We start from the raw sequence: 18,678 nt of genomic DNA on the forward strand, positions 1-18,678 counted from the left end.
AATACAGCACTGGTCCTTTTTTGTGTTTATAGTCTCTTCTTCCTTTATCTTATCTCTCCCTGTCCTGAGGGTCCCTTTTTTTATGAATAGAGATTTTGTTGTATAATTCACCTAACCCATATAGTTTTTTTTCTTTGTTTTTGTAATTTGGTCAATTACTGTGCTTGGTGTGACCTCTCCCTAAAAAAAATAGATCTACTTGGTTTTGGGTCTGGCTCATATATGGAGATACATGAGTTTGTCCGAGAATGGGAGTATTTTTAAAACTGCAATCAACATGGTTTTGCCTTCAAAGTGATTGCCACTTTAAAATACACCCATTTCCAAATAAAAACCTGCACCTTATTGCGCAATTTACATTTACCCCAGTCTCTTTTTCCAGTACTATGAAACTTTTATTTTTTAATGATTATTATCACCCAAAAGTTGGAAATATTGGCAGTTCAGTATTCAATCCTGTCCGGGGCTCACCTGCTACAGACTCGCCTCCCTATGGTGGCAAATCTGTACTGTCGGAAACGGCCATGGATTGTCAAATCCACAGCATAAAACTTGTCCGTTTTCGGCAATCGGCAGTTCCGACACTCTGTACATTGAACAACAACTGTCGAGTTGACGTCGGAAGCTGGACGAAAACAGATGTAATTGTTCCGGACAGTCGGAAACCAGATTGAATACCCCTTATATTGCCAACGGCTAGGGCCGGGTAATGTTACTGAAGGATATCGTTTTTCAGTGTGTATGCACTATATCGTTTTTCCAGGAGTTCTGTGGAAATTGTTGATGATATTGTTTGTAAATAATATAGTCTAATGTGTGTACAAACAAATACATATTTTTCTTTTTGAGTTGCTAGATCATACTATAATTGGCAGATATATATTTAAGGCCATAAAATTACGTTTCTTATATTTAAGCACAATTTAGATTAAAAAAAAATTCATCTTTAAATTCAGGTGCAAAATTGACAAAAACAAAAATGGTGTTTTGGCAGATTCAAAACTTTTACATTTAACCTAAGGGTCTAGATGTTTATCTGGCACTGTGTAGATTTGTTACCACATTCATCAAGTACACTCACATAATGTTTTATTATTGGTTATAGGTAGTGTATTTAGTTCCCAGCAGCCAAGTGGCCACCTCAAATCCACAACACCTCCACCATCTAAACCTCCAAGCATCTCACGGAAACAGTCTGTGGACCTTAACCAAGTCAGCATGCTTTCCCCATCAGCAATGTCACCTGCAAGTTCTTCACAAAGTGAGTCACGACCTAAATTCTCCATAAAGTCTCCATAGGCCTTTGGTGTAGAGGTCATCAAGATTAAACTCTTCTATCTAATGGATTGGTGACGCCAACATGTATGCTTGTGTGTGCTCCAGTGCTTGTAAAAGCCTTTTAGAATTTTTAGCAATGTGTTTTTGTTAAATGTATGTATTTTGTGTTTTAATGTAATTGTCCTGTTTTTATATATACATTTTTTTCCCTTTTTTTTTCTGTATGCATCCTTAGTGTGTACGTATTTATAAAATGGTATGATGCTAGAATGACTTGTGTTCTCATGCTTTAAAAATTGCAATGCAAGCCAGGTATTCAATGTAACAAAAGGACATAAAGTTGCGATTCTCCTTTTTGTATGATAAGAATTTTTGCATTTTTAAAGCTGCTGTTTTTAAAGAAATATTAAGCTGGGCTGTTACAGCGTATTGTTTTATATATGTATGACTTGAGAGAAAGTCACGCTGTGCAGCATAATTCATTATGACTATTTGAACTATATGATCATGGTATGTTTATGTTTTTAACAAACAATTCAAAATGGCCTCAAACGTATTATCCCATGATGAGTGCATGAAGGCTTTTGGACATGTGCAAAATGAGCAAAACTCAGTTTATATCTTTTTTTTTTTTTTTAATACTTTGGTTGCATTGAAGTCAGCCAAGCATTTGTAATGTTGTGTGTTGCAGGCAAGACTGGCTTTTAAACATGATAGAAGTGAACTGAAATATTGCCTGTATCTCTGGATTGTTCAAGTTGCATGCATTGTGTGAAAATGATTTTGGAAAAACTGTCACGTTAAAAAAAAAAAAAAAATGAAGTGGAAAAAAAAATGCCGTTGACTATTTATTTATTCAAAAAATGAGTATGTTTGCTTCAACTGACACCAAATGGCCCTTTACTAACAAAATATTATATTTCTTTGTTTTGGTTTGCCATTAAATGGGTTTGAAGCGTTTGCAACCTGTTGATGAGGTGTTTTCTTTCTTTTTGGTCAGCTTTCAGTCTGTTGCCTTTGCGGGGTGGGAGGGGGGTAGGTAAAACTGCTAATCTTTAAAGTGTACATTATGTATTTGTTGCTGGATATTATTTGCTCCATTATTATTATAATATTATTAATTTTTTTTACTCTCCATTTTTAAACAATTGTGTTTTTGTACTAGTGCTTTTTATTTTTCTCAATGAGCAGGATCTGGAACTCCCAAACCATCTACTCCTACACCAACCAACACCCCTTCATCGACACCGCACCCACCCGATGTTTCGACCTCCGCTCCTCACACTCCTTCTGTAACCCCCACACCCCAAGATTCAAGCTTTAATTCACAAGCCACTTTGATAGCTCCGTTTGCTCAGCAGCAAATGTCTCTGAGTCACGGATTACCTGTAATGACCATTCCACTATCCACCATGGTAACATCTATGACTACTGGGACTGCCTCTACCCAAGTAATGACAAATCCTGCAGGACTTAATATCATCAATGTAGTTGGTTGGTAAGTTGCCTTTGTTTTTGATACACAACATTTTATTTTTTAATTAAACCAGTAGATGTTATTATTTTTGCATCTACCAATAATACAATTATTGGAGAGAATAATTTTGGTAGATGACCAAAATTATTTGATTTGTGATACTGAAACACTTAAAAGGTTGTCCATTTTGGATTTCTGGAAGAAAGCCAGCGGTAAAGTTGGCTTGGATATTCGGTGTGTACTGAAGGTGTTACCTGATTGGACAGCTTTTCCTCTCCAATTAGGTATCAAATTAATTATATGTCTCATGCGTGGGCTGATTTAATTTGAAAGTCAAGTGAAGTGGATCAATTGAAGCAATTATTGAGGGACTATGTAAAGTAAAGGTGTTGACCGGAAGTGGGCCATTCCTTTAAATGTACCTATTTAAAGTGTAATCTAGCAATGTGCTAAATGCTTACGAAACAAAGCAAAGACCTCATCAATGTGTTTTGATGAACATTTTTATTGGGTGTACTCAAACTTAAATATACTTTAAATATCCCAACCATGAATGAATGCAAGATCCAAGATTAAGGCAACAATTTATAATCTAGAGATTCTCAATGTTATTTTTTTTATTGTACTTTCACCTTGCAATAAATTTGACAACATTTGTTTAACATATATATCATAAGTAAAACATCATCTGATATATTAAGTTGTGGGTTTAGAACATACATATTTAGGTCCATTTGTTACAAAGAGAAACATAGCAGTATCAATAATATTACAATCACGGCATCTGTTAAACAGAAACTAATGTCCCGGTTGAGTGTTCATCTTGGACTTGGTATTCCTAAATATGTAAACTTGAAAAGTAACCAAATATCCTAGTCTTGTCAGACAGTGACATGTTCCTATGTTAATACTTAAGGCTAACCAGCCTTTTCGGTTTCCACCTCAATATGCAAGACGCCATGTTTCTGTGCTATATAAAGGTGTTCTACAGACTATTAATATTCATCTTCTAAGCAGTACAGTGCATTCCCATGAATAAAATTGACATTCCTTTTGCCTGTATTCTATTCTTGTCTTATTACTTTACAACATTCCTAATTGAATTTTCTTCTGTTTAAATAAAATAAACCTTTCTATTTGATAGTCTTCCTTTTATTCTTGCATTTTGTGTGCATCTTTAACTGCATCTATGTGCTTTCTGGTTATCATTTACATTGCAGTGTGCTACGCTTTGATCCGTCTTTCTTCGTTGATTCATTCAGTCTGCTCTCGTACTTCTTACTCTGCTATTGTCTTTATGCTAAGATGCTCTTGCTTTATCTTAGTCCTTATAGTGAATCAAAGGACCATTAGAATATAAAAATTACTGTATATACATAAAAATGGGGGGGGTTTCACTTAGCCACGTGGCTTACCCAATAACCAACAGAGTACGCCAAATTAAATCCCCCCTTTCCCTTGCTTAAACTATTTTGTTCTCTATAAAAAGTCCTGTTTGGTCACTGACTGGTAGATGTATGAAGCAGTGATAAGGGAGAAGTGATAATGTGCCTGGTATGTTATCACTGGCCAATCAGCTCCTAACTGTCCCTTTTTACACCTGGCCTGCAACTTAACAGTCAGGAGCTGATTGGCTGGTGATAAAGTACCAGGCACTTTATCACTTCTCCTCCCTCATCACTGCTTCATACATTTACCTCTGTGTGTTTGTTTAATTAACGCAAATTAATTGGTTCCATATGCAAATTAAAATAACACTTTTTTTAAAAACAATATTTTATATAGAATCAAATTAAATATGGCTGTCCGTGCAATTTACCTGGTACTTTTTATATTTGTCTTTAACCATCCGAATCCTAAATGATGTTCTATAATGAATTTCACACTATTACCAACTATAACTAACACAAATGTAAAAGCTATAAATCTAGTGCAAAAAGAAAAACAACTTTCATGATAAAAGATTAATCCTGGTGGATTCCTTTCCCTATGCACCACAGGCTTTATTTTATAAACCTAATGAAAGCCTGCAGGAAGCCTTCTAGACTTGCTCAAATATGTTACAGTTATGTCTGTACCAGAATGGACTGGGGGAAAGAAAAAAAATCAGCATACGGTATCTAAGCCTCCACCTAGAAAAGCGGGGTTGTCTAATTGGCAAGGGCTTCATTATTCTATTAAATTCCATGTTTATCCGCACTCTGGTTTTTATCAAAATACCATTAATCAACCACTTTAGAATATATAATTTTATTCAGAGCGTTCTATATTAGTAAATGCTATCTTATGCCACACAGGCTATGTTTAGACCTGTGCAAGAATCTAGTTATTTGAAAGGAGGAAGTTATCCCAAACCATTGAAATATATTTGAAACGCCTCCTAACGAGGACCTAAAATTACAATGAAAAGAAATTCATAATACGTTCTTTCATGACATTGAAATTATACCTTTTCTGTAATAGCACGGTCAACATTCAAATAACCAGAAATACTTTAGTATACTGTATGTTGGGCTACAGAAATATGCTTGATATTTATATTTAGAATCTAGCAAGAACAGCTCTTTATTCTAAATATGACTACTACAAGGAAGAAAGCATTTTATTAGTATATACGCTTCTATCGTGTAGAACACAAGGCACATTATAAATGACGTGATAAAATATGTTAAACAGACTTTGGTATTAAATAATTAAATCTGAAGTTCTGTTGCAATTAATGTACTTTTTTCCCCCTGTCTCACAGTGGCGCACAGGCTTTGATGAGTGGTTCCAATGCCATGTTGGGTTGTAGTACTGGTGCCATAACTCCTGCAGGGATAAATCTGAGTGGCATTTTACCATCGGGAGGCCTGGTGCCAGGTACAATGCCAGGCACATTGCCGGCTTCCATGCAGTCTGCCTCTCAGGCAGGTTAGTATAACTTTTGGTGGTAGTGGCGGTGATCTAGTCATATAATTGTACTTAAAATGAAAGAAAAAAAATCACATTTATTACATAAATTTTGTTTATAATTTTCAAAGTGATTGAAATACTGGACTTTTTAATAATAAAGAAAGGTAAAATGGTGAAGTTCCTTAATTAACTTTACATCAGACTTAAAAATAATGCTTACATTAAAATTTCTGGTCAATTATGACTTTGGCCAATTAAAAGCAAACATACAAATGTTAAATGTAATATGCAAAGTTTTTGTCATTATTGTAAATTTTTAATTTGACTGTTAAAACAGGAAGCCTTTTAATCATCCATGCTTTAGGATAGGATACTGTAGAGATGACCTTAAGTGTTGTCTGCAATTAATTAATTAGTGTAAAGCTATAAATTAGAGCAAGTAACCTTTTTTACTAAATACCAGATCAAATATATGAAGTATTTATTTTTGAGATTGCATAGTCTAATATTTAATTATACTTTTTTATTGAGAATTTGCAATGTTATTTGTAAACACATTGACAAAAATGAACAATACTAGACTTCTTTATAATAATAATAATAATAATAATAATAATAAATGTATGCATCATATACACAGGCAAAAGGGTATGACTTTGACTATGATTTTGGGGATCTATGTGTGAAGTTTGATGTTGATTTAAAAAGCACAAATACCTAGTAAATATATTATTTATATGTTTATTAGGGTTGCATTTTTAAGTTAAATGTTTTACAGTAAAATGGTGTATTAATAACTTTTCTAAACTGTCATTTTAAAGGCATGTACACATGGGCACTAAAAATATTGCTTGTCAAAACCTACTGTACCTGCAATTCTAGTTGTAAAAAAAGATTAACCCAAGTCAAAGCTTCTCAGCAGCATAGTGTACTCGGTACTTAATGAGTGTTAACATTCCGTAGAATGAAAAGGAATGCTAGGTTAACACTTTTACATGCTTCATAATAATGTCAAAATCATGTGAAACAAATGCCTATTTTAAAGGTCAATTTAGCGTCAATGCATCAAAACTTAATGACCTATGTTAAAAGCAACAAATTAACACCCATGTGTATAAGGCCATTCATAGAACCTATGACAATGTGCAATAGGGGGAAAGGGGAATTGGGAAAGCACCAGTGCACAAGCCTCTCTCATGAAAAAGTCACAATAATGGTATACAGTTTGTAAGTCCACAGTAATGATAATTAAGTACCTCAGGGGCAGATTTATTAAGCTCGGTGAAGTGATAAGCTGTCTGGTTTTTATCACCAGCCAATCAGCTCCTACTTGTGAAGTTACATGCTTGGTTTGAAAAATGATAGGTAGGAGCTGATTGGTCGGTGATAAAAACCAGACACTTTATCACTTCACCAAGCTTAATAAATCTACCCCTCAGTGTCTGTTTATTAGAGAGTGGAGGTGCTCCCCAGAGAGTAAAAATGATTAGTACAGTTAGAAAGAGAAGGAAAGTACTCTCTTTTTTGGGGGGCACAACTTTGTTAGTATTTCTAGAACTTAACTTTTAATTCAGTTAGAGTAATAGAAAGTAGGGTTAACAAATAGACATAAAACATATACATTGACGCTGAAATGGTCACCAAAAAAAAACGTATCTCATTCAGAAAGAGTTCTTATTGAGGTAATAATACAATATATGCAGTGATGCGATTTAATTTTCAAGCAATCCTGCAAAATATATGAAGAGATAAATATATATATAAAAAAATATATTAAAAGCACGAATATTAATCAACAGAACCGTATTGTGAAGGGTATACACAGGTTCATTTTAGGATATTGCACCTTCAATTTCAGATATTGGTTCTCTCAATAATGGATCAATTGCATGTACTCTCATTATTAGGAATATCAAATTGTAAATCTGTGAAGAGAACTTGAATCATAGATATATATAGTTATGTGAGTGCAAAAGTTATTATATTTGGAAGAAATAAGCGAGAGAAATTTTCTAATTTTATAAAAACTAATAAAGTTGTGGCCCCCCAAAAAAGAGTACTTTCTAATTACACTTCTTCAATGTACTTTCACTTTGAGCTGTGACAGTTTTGACTTTTGACAAAAGAGTAATTTGGTCTGTCGAGTGGCCTCTAGCGGTCGCTGGCGGTCCTTCCCCTCATAGCGGTGAGGCGTAGTTAGCCTTTTATATAAATAGATTTGGTTGCTGTGTCCAAATCTATTATTTTTGAAACTAAAGATTTGTTAGTTGATCTGTTGTACTTTTTTATTTAAACAAAGAAAAAAAAAACTTGTCTTCAACAGGTTCTCCGTTTGGTATAAAAAATACTTCCAGTTTGAGACCTTTAAACCTGCTACAGGTAATTATGGACAAGATTTTTCTAAACTCTATGACACACAAAAAATACCAAAAATAAAAATATTTAAAGTTTCGTTTAATTTCCTTTATCAGATTATTTTATGGCATATGGGTGTGCATATTTTGTTTTAATATGTATTATTTACACATAGAATTCTATTTCTAAGAAAGGTTGTAACTGTAGTCCATTCATTTAAACAAGTGGCTGCCAAACCTCCAAGCTTATATTCTATTAGCCGTGAATTACTGTATTTACGTGAGTTAAGTTTATGTAATGCTAATCACATGCAAAGCTTGCATACTGTATATACTATTAAGTAAAAAAAAGTCCTGTTTTTTTGCTGAGGGAAGCCGAAGACCAGCATTAGTTCATCATTTATCATTTTGGGCCTTATCCTGGTCTGTGCGGCCGGAGCCGAATATGCGGCCAGGACCGTGCGTCCTAAACTCCGCCTTCCATACGGATCGCTCACTCCGTCCGAATGCGGTAAGCTGTTGACCGCACGTAGCACGAGTGGATTTCTCATGTATTCACCTCCACCATCTCTGGGAACCTCCCCCATCATTCGATGGTCGCAGACCATCGAATGCAGGACCGAGTGGTCAGGCAGCTCCCGCGAGCTCAGACCACTCGGGCATTTCTCCGTGCAAAAGCAGGGATCTGGGCGGGCAGCTGACATCCGGCAATGTCATATGTCCGCCCCCTACACGTGCGTCAGGGCCGCATTACCATACGTACGCCCAGCGTTTTCATGGGAACGCCCATGAAACGCAGATCGTATGCATATGCTAATGAGGCCAAACAGCCCTTCACGCCCCTCTCCTCCCCCTGTTCGTAGTGTAAACAATTCATGCGGAATTTGGACGTATGTCCCTTTCGCACATGAGTAGATATGCCTCTGCACATGCGCAAACACAAAACATCGGCGGAACGAACGCACGCGGACATATCCGCACCAACCAGAATAAGGGCCTTTATTTGGTCCCATCTTGATTTAGTCACACCTATATGCAACAAAATCGCCATTCATGTACTAACCTGAAGCTTACATTGAATAACATCATTTGATGATTAGGCCCTGGAACCCCTCTGATTTCAACAGGGGTCATTGGTAACTATGTACCAAAACTGTAATTTCTAATCTGTTGCCTATCCTTCAGGTATCTATGTGCAGAATATTGTATTATAATCCTGTCTAATGTGATGGAAATTATGGAGGCAAATGTTTTATTTGCCGAGCACCATGTAGGTCAAGTGGTTTTTATCTGCCGTCAAATTCTATAGGTGACATTTAATAGGATGCGATTTTAAGGCACTTTCCAAAATCGCACCTTAGCGCATTTTTTGATATTGCATTTTTTTGCCGGAATTCCACTATTTAATGAGATGCAAATTTGTGGCAAAAAAATGCGATATGGTGCGATTGTTTTGTCATGAAAATGTGCGAATTTGCAGACATGGTAAGGTGCGTGGTTTTATGAAACCTGGACCGGTTATTTGAGCCCGGGGCTGGTTGTGCTCAGGAGGCGGAAACCCACAAGCCGGTTTTTTTTTTCCAATTTAAACTAAAACACATTTGTTAGACAAATGCACAGATGTCAATGATCTGCGCATGGTTCTGTCAAATTTGCCTGTCAGAACATGGTCTATTTGCTTTGCGATTTTTAGTAACGTTTTCCTGAATTTCCATTCCATTAAATTGGCGATTTGTATACTTATAAACATCTGGATGCAAATTGTAAAATTGCCAGTTCAGAATGTGCAAATTCGCGGGAAAAGGTGCAATTTTTACCGCAATTCGCATACCATTAATTTGGTGATTTCGGAAAAATGTGCGAATTCGGCATGTTTTTTTGCAATAAAATCGCAAAAAAAACCAACAAATCGCATTGTATTAAATGTCACCCTATGTGTCTATGTATAATCACACTGAAACTGTATATCCTCTATTTAACAGCTTCCCGGTGCTTCACTCATATTCAACCCAATGCAGCAACAACAGCCACAGCTATCCCAGTATTCACCTCAGCAGTCCCAACAGACTGCGACTTCCAGTCCGCAGCAACAAGACCAGCTGGGACTGCTACCATCGGTAAGAACGATCTAATTATTTTCTAATTACAAAAAAATATATATTGTTACCGATATACAAAAGTGACAAATCCTCTTTGCCATTCCCTTGTAAATGACTGGCAGTTGATAAAGCAAAGGTTGTTATAGGGATTGTTGATCCTTATGGCACCGGTAATATTATTGGAGTGTTTCTTTTGGCTACTTCTACAGTAACAATCATTGGTTCTAAAGACAAAATAGAATATGTATATTCTAAAGAGGACAAATACAAAGGTTGCCCATAACAATTAATCAGATCCTAGTTACCATTTAAAAATACATTCTATAACATGCAATAAAACGATCGGTAAACGTGGATTGTTTTCTGTGTGCAGCTTCTTCATTGGAGCTTTGATCCATCTGCACAGACATTTTTAGTTCTTTGTATCTTATGTCACAGATTCTCATGTGATGTCATGTGGCGGAGTTTGCACCTGTTATTACTCCAACAGAGAAGTGGGGTGGATTAGTGGCATTGTTAGCCAAGAGCAGATTTCGTACACCAGTGCTCCCTCTTGTGTACAGAAGTTGGAAGATGAGAATTCTCTGTAAATGACACAATTATATCACTGAGATAATTGGGTTCAGAAGGAGCACTATATTCCAGCCTTGCAGAGTTTTCAGCAAAACAACTTTTATTTTCCACCACCTCCCAGGTGATGGAAATTGAGCAACATCCCTCTCTACTTGCTTATAACGGGGCATATCTTTGCAGCTTTCAGTGACTCTTCTAAAGGAACACAAATATCTAGGTACACCTCAATGTACTCTGAAATGCACACTGTCCCTAGATCATCTGACTCTTTTCTGCAGAGGATAATATAAATAGTATACTGTAGATGTGTAACTTTGAACTTATTTTAAACCAGTTCAAAGTTACAGATAAAGTGACGTAAAAAAAGTTGCATCTGCAGATTCAGACTACGAAGGTTATTCAGTCCTTGCCACTATTTTCACCGGACGGAAATAGCGCCCGTTTCTGACATTATTAGGTCAAATATCATTCGACCTATTTAATGTGGTCTGAGTTCTTCCAACTGGCGGGACACATTCTGCAAGTCGGAAAGTCCCAGCCTCTGAGAAAACGTACGTCGTAGTCAGGAACGGACACGAATTTGACAGTTCAGCTGACATTTCCGACCATACAGATTTGCCTCCATAGGGAGGCAAACCTGTTGCAGGCAAGTCCTGGCCGGGATTGATTACTGTCGGTTGCTATATCCGACCCGTGGAAATAGTGGCCAGGATTAAATAAATCAGTTGTTTAATTTGTGTGAAAAAGATGCACAAATTGTGGCCAAGTTGCCAGGACCTGACGTGCTGAAGGGAACTGTTTGGCACAACTGAAGCCACACTGTATAAGGACACATCTGTATTTTAAGATGGAAACAGTGAAGTTTGAATTTACCTGGAACCAGGAAAAACAGGCACTAATTCATTTAACGGTTCAGCGTTCCTGCCACTGCACCTCTAGGCCAAAAGTTTCTTATTGAGAAATTCAGTAAGAATTTGTTCGATAGTTAAAACCAGTATTGTGGCTGCCAATCACATTGACCGTAATGGACCACCAACCCTTGGCACTCATGTTTTTGCCAACAACATCTGTGAAGACAATAAACTATTCAAGACCGTAGAGGACAGCATGTCATTGGTTGTAAGTCAGGTGCAACACTGAACATTCATGTCTCCATCTGGTTATACATTCCGTTTATGTGCACCAACAAAATAAATGTTTAGCCATCAGCCCCCAAAGTAGCAGGACTGTGGGGGATAGCAGGCCAGGAGTACTCACTGCTTTAGCACCTCTGCTGCACTATCTGCATCAGAAATGGGCAAGCGTGTAAACAGAACTATGGTAGTTCATAATCCAGGTGCTGATTGCAAAGGAGAGACTCTAATCATATCCTGTATTTTGAAGTGAGCACAGCTCTGTTTGCATCCCAGTTGTTGGTGCAGGACCAAGACCTCCTAGCCAACCACAGTTTTATTAGTTGGCACAATTGGAGCAGCCGAACAAAAAAACAACAACTTGCATTTGCTATATGTTATAATGCTTGATATTGTAGGAGATCATTTAAACTGGTTACAAATAATCTTTATTTCTTTGTTTCCGGTAAGGGAATGGATCAAGGACCTAGCACCCAGGAGCAAACTTTATCTTCACAGCAAGCAGCTGTCATTAACTTGACAGGAGTAGGTGGTTTCATGCCTCAGCAGGCAGCTGGTATGTATATATGTGGTCTGTTTCCCCCATAGATCCTTCTCAACACATCAGCTCATTACGTCTTAACTCAGACTTCTCAACAGTCATGCAGCAGAAGTGGCAATCCACTGCTTAGGATCACTCACTTGCTAGTTACAAGGGAGTGCCCTTGAGTGTTTCCAGACGTGATTCCTCAGGACCCACAGTTCTGAGTCTCTTCAGAGTTATGTGGCATCACATCTGTGATGAGACCAGTCCACCACTACTAGGATTCCAAAGTTTTGTTGAAATTCTGAATCCTCAGATCTGGACTAGTGGTGGTAGCGGAAAAGATCGTTGTTGACAATTTTACCATGTTGTGGTGACAATAATGAAACTTTTATGGAATAAAACAGACTACATTTTTATTATGCTTTAGTCCAGGAAAAAAAAACAAAACATTTATTGTGATTCTATATAGTGTTTAACTAGGACATTATTTTATTAATGTGGGCGCTGAGTGGTCCTTTTCTGTTAATGTCAAGCAACTATGGATCTCTTTAACTGGCCTCTGTTTTACTAATAAAAGCAAATATCTAGAGAAATCAGGCTTCCTGTTAAGATTACGTTTCTCCATTTTAGTTCACATTTATGAGAAAATTAAATCTAACTACCTAAAAATACATTTAAGATATTAGTGTTCATTCTAGCACCCAGAAAAAAGGTATTCACTAGGAATAATCAGGCGCCTTGCTAAGAGTTGTATCTCTGGTAAGAGCTGCTGCTTAATTGTGGGGGTAGTCACTCCCCACTAGAAAAAACCACAAAGTAACTCACACTAGGTGAGTGTAGCAGCGCTCAATTCAATGAAAGAAACCAATGTTTGAAATATAACAATTTTACTGTTGATTAAAATACAATATAAAAAACATATATAAAAACAATAATGACAATAATGGTATAATGGAAAAGGGGGGGAATAAATGTAAATTGGAATGAATGTCAAAAAATAGAAATAAATATATGCCCCGCCTCAATGGACACGTATGGAGTAAGCTGTGTCGACACTGGTGTTGAAGAAACAGGTAAGTGCACTTTACCAATATTTGTCGAAGATCTTTTGGATATGGGTATTATTGGGAGTCCTCACGATGTCAACGGCTTGTAGGACGGCCGCTGGAGGGATGATGTACCGCTTGAAATAGAGCAGACCTTGTGTCAGTGTAGAGCCGATCTTGGGGGTTCAGACCACCGGATTGTCTGCAGCGATAGCCCAAATGGAAGTGGATGCAATGCAGTGTAGAAGTGGCTTCCGTGCTCAGTGACAGTCCACACTGGTATGGATGTTATAAACCAGTGGATCAGATGCACGGTGTCCGCCAAATAAACGTCTAGTCAGATGAATTGAATGGAAGTGGGTCCAAATGGAATTGGGGTGTCACAGCTAGGTCCAGAGGTGGGGGGCAATCACCTAACGCGTTTCACTGCGTCCTGCAGCTTTATCAAATTTATCATTTGGACCCACTTCCATTCAATTCATCTGACTAGACGTTTATTTGGCGGACACCGTGCATCTGATCCACTGGTTTATAACATCCATACCAGTGTGGACTGTCACTGAGCACGGAAGCCACTTCTACACTGCATTGCATCCACTTCCATTTGGGCTATCGCTGCAGACAATCCGGTGATCTGAACCCCCAAGATCGGCTCTACACCGACACAAGGTCTGCTCTATTTCAAGCGGTACATCATCCCTCCAGCGGCCGTCCTACAAGCCGTTTACATCGTGAGGACTCCCAATAATACCCATATCCAAAGGATCTTCGACAAATATTGGTAAAGTGCACTTACCTGTTTCTTCAACACCAGTGTCGACACAGCTTACTCCATACGTGTCCATTGAGGCGGGGCATACATTTATTTCTATTTTTTGACATTCATTCCAATTTACATTTATTCCCCCCCTTTTCCATTATACCATTATTGTCATTATTGTTTTTATATATGTTTTTTATATTGTATTTTAATCAACAGTAAAATTGTTATATTTCAAACATTGGTTTCTTTCATTGAATTGAGCGCTGCTACACTCACCTAGTGTGAGTTACTTTGTGGTTCATTCTAGCACCCGCCATCTTTGAAAACCCATGCAGTTCCTGTTCCCTGCCTGTGGTGTGTCTGTCTGCTGTGGTGTTTCTAGCACAGGTCTGGTTTGTATATCAGTACTGATATACATACCACCCTGTGCTAGACGCACTACAGTAGACAGCGACACCCCAAGCAGGGAAAAGGAACTGCATGGGTTTTCAAGATGGCTGGTGCTGGAATGAACACTATTAAAGATATATCAGAGTTAATATCCCAATCTGCCGCTGACAAGTTTGGGGAATCGGGAATATTAATCCTTTTAGTGCATTTGTCTAAATAGGTGTAAAAAATTGGCCAACATTTTTATTCATCACAATTGCTTGTAGTATTTACTTTTATATAGGAAATATTTTTTTATTTGAATTTATATAACAAATGTGAGCGATGCTGGCCATTTTAGCAGATATTTTGCACATTTCTCACAGAGATGGGGCCCTCTGTCGGAAGAAGTTGTGTGCGTATGAGACGATTGTGCATCTACTTCCGACGGAGCTCCCTGTCGCCTCTCTCCACCACCAGAAAACTGGGATGCACATGTGAGATGCTCGCTTGTCCCACTGGTGGGGACATTCTGGCGCTGAACGAGAGGCACTCCCTTCTGGCGGGGGCTAGCAGTTGACAATCCGACCGCCAGATCCCCGCTAGACAAGGCGGGCTCCATCTGTAATTTATCTTGGATTGCAAGGTTTGTGATCTTCACATTGTCCATTAAGCTCATCGAATATCTGGAAGGTTCTATTAGGAGACCAGTTAATTTTATAGTTTGTAATTTAGTAACCTCCTAAAAGTAGAATCATAGATATTATTTCCTAAAATACATATCCAATACAAATTATGGCTATAGAGAATATATTTATCTCCACGTGGAGACTGATGGTTTTTGCCTCATGACCTACCTGCTCTCCCCTTCTCCTCTCCGTAGTTTTTTCTCCGCTCGGCTCTGCTGCGAACAGACCCGGGCACAAACTTCCACACCCGAACCTGCAGCTCTCTCCTGCCTTACAACTGCAGCAACAGCAAGCCACGCAGCAGCAGCACATACAAGTAATCCAGCAACTGCAGACCTAGCTCTAGCCGATGTTGCCATACAGAGTAGTACCGCTTCTTCAGCACTGTAATGGTTGGACCATCATATGGTAGAATAGTCTGCACATACAAATATTCTAATTGGAACAGCAGCAGACATTTCCTTGTTATAGTGGAAGTCACATTTAAACAGAAGTAGAAGAGTTGTGAATTTTCCTAGCAGAAAGTAAAATTGCATGCAAAACCCAAAGGCTGCTGGGCCCCGCATGTGGGAGACTAGATACAGTTCTAGAGTAGGGGTTGGCGGCGTGTGACGGGAGTTGTAGCTCATTTATTAGACCCATTTAATAAATTGAAAATGACTGAAAAAACAAACACTGGAAAGTTTTGCTGATGATTGAGCTGACCTGGGCTTCATTAAAAATAAGAAAGCCTGTTTTATTTCAGCAAATATACTATATGCTAGGGGTGGGCAACCTCTGGTGCAACAGCTGCTATGGAACTACACATCCCAGCATTCCCTGCCACACTTTTGATATTTGGCCATGCTAAAACTATTTCAGGGCATGTGGAGATGTGTAGTGCCACAGAATCTGGCATGCCACAAGTTCCCTTGTCTTGCTATATGACAGTAATGGGGAACCTTGGCAACTCAATTGTTGTTGAACTGCACATCCCAGCATATCCTGCAACAGTTTAAGCATGGCCAAATATCGAAACTGTAGCAGGGCATGCTGGGATGTGTAATTCTACAACAGCTGAAGTTCCAATGTCCCTAATCACTGCTATATGCTATTCGGTGGTGCTGAAAGTTTGCAGAGGAGAGAAACATGAGTATGGTTCTGTAGGTATAGCAGGTGGTCAGTCTCATCCACTCCTAGTTGCTGGAGTACCTGGGCTGGTTCAGGCTGCAGCCTCTAGCTTCACTTTCCACTGTAGCCATCCATGAGCTGCAGGTAACAAGGGCATCCTATAGTAAGGCTGACAAATGAGACAGGTCTATAAGTATTTAACTTGCTTTGGTACCACTGATGCTGCATGACTGCTCATTCATATGTCTGTCCTTGTTCTCTATGTGTAAATGGCCTTTGCTTAAGCTACCTACGTAATGTATCAAATGGAGCTAAATAATGATTTTTCTTCTTCTTCTTCCTCCTTACTATCGTGTTGACAGTTGCAATTCTTGCAACACCAAATGGCTATGCCAGCACCTCAAGCCCCGCTACAGCGCCCACCTCATTCAGACAACCAAACAAGAAATAAACGGAGAGGACACTTCACCGTGGGTCCAAAAACCTGATATGAACTCATTCATATCCATCAGTGACTGGGAAAAGACCCTGAACCACCCATCAGCCACCAAATGCCTTGTCTGCTATTGTTTTAAAGGTTATAACCACATCACTAAAGTCTTATGAAGCGTGAAAAAAAGCCGAAATTCAAGCCATTGAATTATATTTTTAAAATAAGTGATGATAGAGATTTCACACACGGGAAATGTTTTAGATTGGTTTTAAAGGTACAACTTGGTTGAAAAAAAGACTGACACTACGATTGTATAGAGAACACTTTAAATGCAGCAAAGGGATTGTTTTATTTAGTACAAAAAAGGTGCACATCACTATAACAAATACAACTTTTTACATGTTCATTTAAAAAAAAAAAAACTTTATTTGGTCTGAACACTGAGCAGAACTTCCTCCAGCAGAGTCTGTACTTCCCTGTGCCTGGTGACTGCGCGACTGATACAGTCCTGGAGTTTCTCAGCCGAAAGGGCGCTTCCACCTGTTTGATGAGAGCATAATACATAACCGGTTAAAAATCAGGAGGAAATGCTGCTAAATTCTTAGTCTGTTCCTAAGGGGTCCTGTTGTAATACAAGTAACCTGGAACCACGCCTGTATAGAGAGCTATGGAGAAGAGCAAGTGGTGGGCTATTACTGGTAAGATCTCCCCAGGGTAATCTATCGCTTGCAGAGAAGCAGCCGCCAATTCTATTTGTGTATTTTTAGTCGTTCATAAACAAAATGTGACCGATGTGGGATAGATAGGAAAGTCTTGTTTTATAGTACATAATGTGAGCACAATCTGCCTTTTAATCGATCAACTTGAAAACTAACAGGCAATGCTTTGAGTTGTTGCTTAATTAAAACTACAGATCTTTACATACATGTGTGTCAGCACGTTATACTGAATACAATACCTCAAATGTAGGCCACAAAGTCGAATATTGTCAAGAATGGTTACAGCATAATTTCCCCCATCAGAATGTGTGCGCGTGAGTGTGTCCGGTATGAAGTGACTCGTATAAAGGTTCAGGGAATCTCTGCGAGAGTGGAACACAGCACTGCTGCTAACTTGTGTGCACAAAGGGCTGTTAGTCGGCAACTGGTTAAGGATTTGATTCCGCCCTGTTTCTGAGGGGTAAATGTATGAAGCTTGGAGAAGAGGTATCTATTCCCATAAAGAACCTTATGTTCAAGGTAATGATAATGCTCCAGGCAAACCGTTCCTAACGCTCAATTTACATATAGGAGCCGATTGGCTGGTGCATCTGTGAAAGTGGCTGATTGGGCGTATTAACATGTCATGGGTGCAAATAGAGAATTGTAACTAGAGTTGATAATCTGTGGCTGAAGCTGCATGTAGTCACACCACTTTCATTAAACCTGATCTGGTCGGTAAGTGCTCTTACCTAATGGGCAGGTAAAGTTCTACCTTTGACGTACTTGGCATAAAAGGATCATTACTATACAAACATACTGATTATACTCTGCGCACAAAAATGGTTGCTATGAACACAACTTTGACTAGCGTATGCTAATTATTTTTACCTTCCAAAGTTTGTAGAAGTGGGGTGGCTGTATACTTACAGGAATGTGTATCTTGCGCTCATCATTTTTTTTTTTTTTTTTTTTTTACACAGCAGAGATGAGGGAGGGGTTAGGCTAATTGTCGCTCCTGAGGTATTCAATTAGCAGGGAATACCCTTCTCAAATTTCCCTTCATTCATATTATACATCACAGCTAGCAAAACTGGGGGTAAACCCAGCAGCTAATTGAATACCCTCAGTACCAAAAACTTTGTTTTGTGCCAGACTGTGCAAACTAATGATAATGAATTCTGTGTGAGTTTAGCATCCTACTTCTAGTGATTTACAGATCAAACCTTTTGTGT

General features: G+C 38.3%; 2 protein-coding genes across 4 annotated transcripts in view; one reads left to right on the plus strand and one right to left on the minus strand.

The window, feature by feature from the left end:
- SUPT20H (SPT20 homolog, SAGA complex component) overlaps positions 1-17,669 on the plus strand; it is a 58,175-nt gene extending 40,506 nt beyond the window's left edge. For 2 of the 3 annotated variants that reach the window (XM_083169768.1, XM_083169767.1), the window contains exons 18-25: positions 1,106-1,261; positions 2,470-2,776; positions 5,502-5,668; positions 7,974-8,029; positions 9,987-10,121; positions 12,260-12,365; positions 15,397-15,518; positions 16,675-17,669. In XM_083169768.1, coding sequence (XP_083025894.1) covers positions 1,106-1,261; positions 2,470-2,776; positions 5,502-5,668; positions 7,974-8,029; positions 9,987-10,121; positions 12,260-12,365; positions 15,397-15,518; positions 16,675-16,800 — 1,175 coding nt within the window. In that variant the 3' untranslated portion in view covers positions 16,801-17,669. The remainder of the gene's footprint in view (positions 1-1,105; positions 1,262-2,469; positions 2,777-5,501; positions 5,669-7,973; positions 8,030-9,986; positions 10,122-12,259; positions 12,366-15,396; positions 15,519-16,674) is intronic. The other variant, XM_083169769.1, reaches the window with a different exon arrangement.
- Positions 17,055-18,678, minus strand: part of EXOSC8 (exosome component 8) — a 29,901-nt gene continuing 28,277 nt past the window's right edge. The window contains exon 11 of the mRNA XM_083169771.1: positions 17,055-17,285. Within this exon, the coding sequence (XP_083025897.1) occupies positions 17,170-17,285 (116 nt within the window). The 3' untranslated portion in view covers positions 17,055-17,169. The remainder of the gene's footprint in view (positions 17,286-18,678) is intronic.

The sequence above is a fragment of the Crinia signifera genome, chromosome 2 (genome assembly GCF_055691185.1).
Source record: "Crinia signifera chromosome 2, ASM5569118v1, whole genome shotgun sequence".
In the NCBI taxonomy this organism is placed as follows: domain Eukaryota; kingdom Metazoa; phylum Chordata; class Amphibia; order Anura; family Myobatrachidae; genus Crinia; species Crinia signifera.